The sequence below is a fragment of the Carlito syrichta genome, unplaced genomic scaffold (genome assembly GCF_000164805.1).
Source record: "Carlito syrichta isolate Samal-C Ts95f unplaced genomic scaffold, Tarsius_syrichta-2.0.1 Scaffold316421, whole genome shotgun sequence".
In the NCBI taxonomy this organism is placed as follows: domain Eukaryota; kingdom Metazoa; phylum Chordata; class Mammalia; order Primates; family Tarsiidae; genus Carlito; species Carlito syrichta.
Genome location: NW_007260517.1, coordinates 426,892 through 434,704, shown reverse-complemented (window position 1 = coordinate 434,704; position 7,813 = coordinate 426,892). Strand labels below are relative to the sequence as shown.

The 7,813-nt window shown below is 43.8% G+C and overlaps 1 protein-coding gene across 3 annotated transcripts in view; it reads right to left on the bottom strand.

Moving 5' to 3' along the window:
• Positions 1-7,813, bottom strand: part of SOD2 (superoxide dismutase 2) — a 19,297-nt gene that overhangs the window by 7,087 nt on the left and 4,397 nt on the right. For 2 of the 3 annotated variants that reach the window (XM_008074379.1, XM_021707180.1), the window contains exons 1-3: positions 7,667-7,744; positions 7,103-7,305; positions 1,326-1,442 (exon numbers count right to left, since the gene is read on the bottom strand). In XM_008074379.1, coding sequence (XP_008072570.1) covers positions 1,326-1,442; positions 7,103-7,305; positions 7,667-7,689 — 343 coding nt within the window. In that variant the 5' untranslated portion in view covers positions 7,690-7,744. Of the gene's footprint in view, positions 1-1,325; positions 1,443-7,102; positions 7,306-7,666; positions 7,745-7,813 lie in introns of those variants that run through there. The other variant, XM_021707181.1, reaches the window with a different exon arrangement.

Genomic DNA, 7,813 nt, shown 5'->3' with positions numbered 1-7,813 from the left:
TGGCCGCTCGCGGCCCCTGCACTCCAGTGTGGGCAACAGAGTAAGACTCCAACTCAAAAAAAAAAAACCAGGAAAATTTTACTTCAACTTCTACCCACCTGCTCTATGTTCCCATTTGGGAAGAAAGTTATGGCTGTTGTTCAGTTCTTCTCCAAGGCATCCTAAACCTTCCTAGCTTGATCATAGTGTTATGAAATAGGTGATTTTCTCTTCTATTACTGATCTAAAGGTCCACTTTTAAGAGCACAGCTCTCTTATTCTGCAGCAATATACAATATAATTGTAGATTAACCATATCAACTAAATCAACTAGATAAGATCTCACTTTTTTATTCTATTGGCTTAAAAGTAATTATCTTTTTGTAGACAAAAGTGATGGAATAAACTAGTACAGATGATTTAAAAATGGCAGAGCACCAAAATCATTGGTTGAATATGAATATACGTGATATTGTGGTAACTGACAAAACTTCAAAAGTATTAAGTCATGGTCTGAAGACATAACTCAGAAAAAAATAAACTGTCCATTTCCTATGCTCATTCCCCCATCCATCAATATGTTAAAATCAAATTGCCTATTTCAAGGGCATAAGATAGGCTGCATTCCATAACACTAAACCAAAAGTAAAACCACAGGTGTTATTTAGAGTACGTGTAAGGAGCCCAGAAACAAGGGAGGAGAATGGTATGTATGCCCCATATCTTCCCTGGGTGAGGAGGATAATTAAGATCATCTAGGCCTCCTTAAGCTACATGAAGCCAAGGAAATAATGACAGTGAACAGGACCACCCAGCTCTGTACTCCCCTCATGTTCTGCAGTTTTTTAAAAACAACTGAAAACCCTAAATATCCAGGACAACTTTATCAGTTAGGAAGAGTAATAAAATAACAGCCAAAGGCACTATAACTTATTTAATTCTGAAAACAGCCCATGATTATCCCTGTATCACACAGATAAAAAAAAAAGTGAAGGTACAGATGGTTAAGTATCTAACCCAGGCCCTAGAACTAGTAAATGGAAAGTTCATCTTTTCTACAAACCAAGTCTCTCAGTCTTTCCCTGCTATGAAATACAGTCCAATGACACCAAAGGTGGCACTGTATGACATTATATGTGCACATATATAAAATCTGATGACATACCTCCCTGATGTATTTTCCATTCCTACTTATGTCCCTTTCAAAGTTACAACTTTGCTGTATTCCCTGCTATGAAAACAATGCCACTACGACACCTTAGGGAAAATTAAGGTAACTGAAGGAAATCAACAATCATTTCTACTGTGCACAAAGTGCAGATAAGGGTACACCATCATATACCAACCTTTGGGTTCACCACCACCATTAGGGCTCAGGTTTGTCCAGAAAATGCTGTGATTGATATGACCTCCGCCATTAAACTTCAGTGCAGACTGAAGAGCTATCTGAGTTGTCACATCTCCTGAAAAGTTAAAATGCAAAACATATTTTTTTAAACTCTTACTTTTTCAAACACTCTATACGTGGTTTTTTTTCTTTATAAGGTATCAGATAATGGGATCAGTTCTAAAATTGAGCAATTTCAAATTCTACCAAAAAAAAGGACTCCCCAAAATAATTTGTCCCAGAAGATTTTGTTTTTCTTTTTTTTTTTTTTTTTGAGTTGGAGTCTCACTCTGTTACCCAGGCTGGAGTGCAGTGGCACGCTGCTCACGGCCACTGAAGCCTCAACCTACTAGGCTCAGTGATCCTTCCACCTCAGCCTTCCAAGTAGCTGGAACCACAGGCATGTGCCACCACACCTGGCTAATTTTTTAAATTTATTGTAGAGACAAGGTCTCACCATGTTGCTCAGGCTGGTCTCAAACTCCTGAACTCAGGCAACCCTCTTGCCCTACCTCCCAAAGTGCTGGGATTATACCATTGAAAAAAAATGTATGGCCCTATACAGAAGAATGTTAAAACATTAAAATTTATTGCCGGGTGAGGTGGCTCACGCCTATAATCCCAGCACTTTGGGAGGCCAAGGTGAGAGGATTGCCTGAGCCCATGGGTTCAAGACCAGCCTAGGCAACTTGGCAAGACCTCATCCCTATAATACATCAAAAAATTAGTTGGGCATGGTGGCATGTGCCTGTAGTTTCAGCTACTTGGAAGGCTGAGGTGGAAGGATCACCTGAGCCCAGCAGGCTGAGGCTGCAGTGGCCATGAGCAGGGTGCCACTGCACTCCAACCTGGGCAACAGAGTAAGATGAGACTCAGAGTCAACAACAAAAAAAACCTCTCAATTATTTTATTTTTAAATTTTTTATTGTTTTAAAGACAGGATCACAGTGCCCATGCTAGAGAACAGGGTGCATCCTCCTTTGGCCTTCCCCATCTCCTTGGTCACTTGACATCATTTCTGACTCCTCTCCCCTCACTCACATCCAGTCCACGAGCATATCTATTCATCAGCAAATCCAGTTCTACCTCCCTTCTTCCTACTCAGCTGCCACCCACTGGTGCAGATCACCAGCATCTCCCACCTGCACTGGTGCCACAGGACATCTGCCCCCTCCAAAGGCTTCCCTTCTCACTGGAAGCGAACCCTAAGTCCTTACACTCAGCTACTCTTCCTACAAAGAGGCACCTGACCCCGCCCTGCACACTCCCTCACCCAGTCACAGTCACCCTGGCCTTTCTGCACTCATATGACTAATTCGCATGTTCCGCTCAGGGCTGAGTGAAGACTGCTGCCTCTGCTGGAACACCTTCCCGCGATAGCCTCATGCTCAGTCCCTCGTTTCTTCTTCAAGTCTCCTCTGAAAGGTCAACCTCATCAGTGAAGACTTGGCTAGCCCTGGTATATGAATTAGCAATTCCCACCACCACTGCCAGACTCCTTATTCTGCTGTCTTTCTTGATAGGCCCTATAACTCCTGGCACACTGCATGTGTCCTTGTCTATCTGTCTCCCTGATGGCCTATAAGGTCTGCTGAGGACAAGGACTTTTGTGCATGACTATGTCCCCACAGCCTAATATATTGTCTTATACACAGTAGGCCTTCAATAAATATTTGTTGATTGACTAGATGATTTAATATATTGAATGTAGTTCCTAAGGAAAAAAGTTCTTGGTATCTATAATTTTAAAAAAAGAATGTCACATTTGAGGTTTTTTTAATATTGGAAAATATGGTTTATTTAGAAAGTAGATTAGAGAGAGAGAAAAAAGGGAGATCCACCTCCCCCAGATTGGGGAGGGGGTCAGAGCTGACAGAAAAGCATAACCATGTTTTTTCAAAACACTGGAAAAAATAGAAACCAAAAAGCCTTTCTTCTATCTTGCTAAACAAGTAGACAAAATAAAATATTCTTTTCTATGCATTCAAGAAGCTACAGATTAACTGAACTATTAGAAAAAATTAAAATCTCCTTGTTCAATGAATACTGAGTGCTTATTATTCACAAGATACCAAGAAAGTCAAAATAAAGAACATAGAGATCCACTGAGAGCTCTGCTCTCAAGGAGCTTACATTTTGGAAAAGTTCTAGACTGCTGTTCCTGATAGTCCATGTTAATAACATGTAAACATTGCATGGCAGGGCACAATGGCACATGTCTGTGATCTCAGCACTTAGGGAGGCTGAAGCAAAAGGATGGCTTGAGCCCAGGAACTTAAGACCAGCCTAGGCAATGCAGCAAAACCTCATTTCTACAAAAAAAAAAAATCAAAAAATCAGCCAGGCACTGTGGTGTGTGCCTGCAGTCCCAGGTAGTTGGGAGGCTGACGTGGAAGGACCACCAAAGCTTAGGAGGTAGTGGCTACAATGAGCTGTGATAGTGCTACTGCACTCCAGTCAGGGTAACAGAGTGAGACCTTGACTCAAAAAAAAAAGCAGTGAAATAATGCTGCTTTCTGAAACAAGGTCAAATCTCCAAGTTGCCTGGCAATTCAGAAGGGAGGAGATAACCAAGTGAAACTTGAATACACAGCTAATTTCTTAAGGGTTTTTTCCTTTAGATACCAACTTTTTTTTCCCTTTGCTGTTGTTGTATTTACAAAATAATTTTTTCTTCTCTTTTCTTTTCTTTTTGAGTTGGAGTCTCACTCTGCCGCTCAGGCTGGAGTGCAGTGGCACTCTCACGGCCACCTCAGCATCGACTTGGTGGGCTCTGGTGATCCTTCCGCCTCAGCTTTCCAAATAGCGGGAACTACAGGCACGCGCTACCATTCCCGGCTAATTTTTTTTGATTTATTGTAGTGACAAGGTCTCACCAAGTTGCCCGGGCTTGTCTCAAACTCGAGGGCTCAGGTAATCCACTTGTCTTGGCCTTCCAAAGTGCTGGGATTACAGGCTGAGCTATGGAGCCCAACAACAAAGTAATTTTCATATGGATCATTATTTCCCTTGTTAATTTTTCTTATAATCACCCTAAAAATAAATGCAGGTTTTATACTGTTTTCTAACAAATCAATTTAAACTAAACTTTCCTAATGGGTACAATATATTCTTACTGTGAGATAATTTAATAATCTCAACATCTTAAGTTGCCTAATCATTTTAAAATTCTAATACAAACTTCAAGGGCTGAATATCTGTTTTTAACAACACTTTTCTAAAATTCAACATTTTCTCTGGTTTCAGTTTTTTTCTGTCAAATAAAATAAATGTTTTGGTCAAAAAGTATTTACGGCCAGGCACTGTGGCTCACATCTGTAATCCCAGCACTTTGAGAGGCAGAGGCAAGAGGACTGCCTGAGCCCAAGGATTCAAGACCAGCCTGGGGAACATGGTAAGACCTCTTCTCTACAATAAATAAAAAAATTAGCCAGGCATGGTGGTGTGTGCCTGCAGTTCCAGTTACTTGGAAGGCTGAGGTGAAAGGCTCGCCTGAGTCCAGCAGGTCAAGGTAGCCATGAGTGTGCCACTGTACTCCAGCCTGAGTGACAGAGTGAGATTCCAACTCAAAAAAAAAAAAAAGTATTTATGTTAGCCAGTTACATGTCATGAGATCAAGACATTACTTTACTTATATTCTTTTTTCCCAAGTTTTCAAACATAAACATTTAACTTTTTAATAATTTTTAAAATATATATTTTTTTAAGTAAAAGAAAGGTCTATAGGTACCCATTAACTTGTAAGCAACATAGTACAATATAATATGAAGCTTTTTTCCAGTGGTTCTCATTAAACAATTTTGTAAAGCTTGGATTCTCCAAGAAAAGGACTGGAATTAAGCTGTTTTTAAAACCCTGGTTTCCTAGGTGTCAGATGCTGCCTTGCAGGAAGTCCTTTCATAACTGGGATATTCCCCAGCCTCTCCCCAATACCACATTTTTCACGCATGTGTTATTTTCTAAATCACAAGGTCTTTTCCCGTATTCAAGGTTCATTCAAGGTTCCTCTGTCTCAAGTAAATCTTCCAAAATGTGGTAACTTCCTCCTCTTTTAGTTTAGTCATTTACCACAAACACAATCAGGCTGAAATACCATGTTTTTCCACTAGATGCCCCCAGTCAACAAGATGTCATCATCAAAAATTACTCAACAAAATTTCATAAGCAGGCCTGAAAATCAAAATACATTTCAAAAAAAGTGACTTTTCGTCTTTACAATGTAGCTTACCCAGTGATACAGATAGTCTGGAAACATCACTATCAGTTATCTTCCTTATGCAAAATCACCAACATTAGAAGGACAATACTATTTTGGATAGACATTAAAACATAGTATTTCCATTCATACCATCAAAAGCACAAACACAGTAAGTGCACACACTATTGGTATGGTCAACTGAACTCCAAAAAGTTAACTCTAGGCCAGGCGCAGTGGTTCAGCCTGTAATCTCAGCACTTTGGGAGGCTGAAGCAAGAGGACTGCCTGAGCCCAGGGGTTCAAGACCAGCCTGGGCAGCTTGGTGAGACCTTGTCTCTACAATAAATTATAAAAACTAGCCGGTCATGGTGGTATGTGTCTGTAGTTCCAGCTACTTGGAAGGCTGAGGCAGAAGCATCACTTAAACCCAGCAGGCCGAGGCTGCAATGGCCGTGACTGTGCCACTGCACTCCAACCTAGGCGACAAGAGTGAGACTCCAAATCAAATCAAAAAAAAAAAAATGTTAACTCTATATTTTAATTGAATTACAAGTATCAGTAAATAGGCACAAGCCTGTTTCAGTTTCCCACAAAATGACTACTTTCCTTGTGAACTTTGAGCTCCTAAGTTAAATCAAGAAAAGTATCAAGCAAAGGGCCTGAACTGCTCCAGTTAGGTAACTGCTTCTTGGTAATGAACTTCATAATACTAACTCCTGCTGCTTCTCCCATGCGAGGTAAAGTGGATTATTGATGTTTCACAGTGCAGGGACAGCTCAGGGTGCAGGGACTCTCCAAGTCCTAGGCTGGACTCAAGACACCGTTAGCTCCCAGGAAGATGACTCCAGTTCCTATCCTGAAGCAGTCTCCTCAGTCTCCTGCCTTCACTGTGACCAAGGCCTGGGGCTATTGATTCAGCAGCTATACTGCACTTGAAAAAGGAGGCAGTGAGGCTGTCCATTTCCACCTGCTGTCCTGACACACACACTCTGGTTGCTGAGAGCCAAACACTAATCTCACTCCTATCAGGAGGTTACTCTGATCTCAGGGCACTTGCATACCTGATAGCATCTGGTCCACAAGCGTACAGGCCTCCTGCAAATGGCTGGCAGGCCTACTACCTGAGAGACCAAAGTTTCCCGAGAGAGTATATTATATAAGAATAACAATTTCAACTGTTAGTCTGCAAAAATGAGTTGTATATTACAACTTTTTAAAAAGGTCCTATAACTCACCAATGCTAGCAATACGGGAAACAAAAATGTGATTTACAATTTTAAAATTCATAGGCAAGTTCCTTTATGGGATCCTACGTTTTCTGAGATAATAGAAGTTTATACAAACCAGTGAAGACACTCACTCTGCAATGAAACAGATCACTATTTCAAAAATAGAGATTTTCGTGACTGGAAAGCTCAGAATTGGTCCAAACACGAGCCGGTGCTCCTGCAGGGAGAGGCGTGGCTGTATGGAGACCCAGCTCCCTGTCACATCTGCCCCTGAGCCAGCTTCCCACCGCCCAGCAGCCTTGCACCTACCCTTGGTCAGCGCCTCCCGGTACTTCTCCTCGGTGATGTTCAAGTTGTTCACGTAGGCCGCGTGGTGCTTGTTGTGGTGCAGCTGCATGATCTGGCCGTCGATGTATGGCTCCAGAGCACCATAGTCATAAGGCAGGTCGGGGAGACTGTGCTTCTGCCTGGAGCCCAGACACCCCAAAGCCGGTGCCAGCTTCCTGCTGCTGCTGGAAGACAGAAACACAAAGACCGGCTCAGTCCGCGTGGGCCGAGCCTGTCCACGCAGACCAGGCTGCAAAGGAGCCGAAGCACGCAGCGTCCTCTGTGTACTCGCCGCATCCAAGCGCTGGCCTCCACGGCACACGCACGGCCTCGGCAGCCCGGCCTGCTCGCCACGGGAACACCCGCCGCCCGCAGCAGCCCCCAGCTGCGGCCGCCACGCCCGGGACCTTCGGGAGAATCTCCCGCGGGTACCCCGGACCCGCCAGGCCCGGTGCGGCTGCTGTGGCCGCGGAAGTCCTGCCAGCCGCGCGCCCCTTTGCCCTTGGGGCTACGGCCGCGTCCCTGCTACGGGTACCCGTCTCTCACCCGCTCGCCACTCGGGACAACATGATGCTGAGGCTGCCGCGGCGCTGCCCTCCGGCCTTCTGCGAGGGTCGGGGACTGCAAGACGTACCCGGCCGCGCCGCAAGGGCAGCGCGGCCCCGCCCCGCCCCGCCCCGCCCCGTCCGCCTG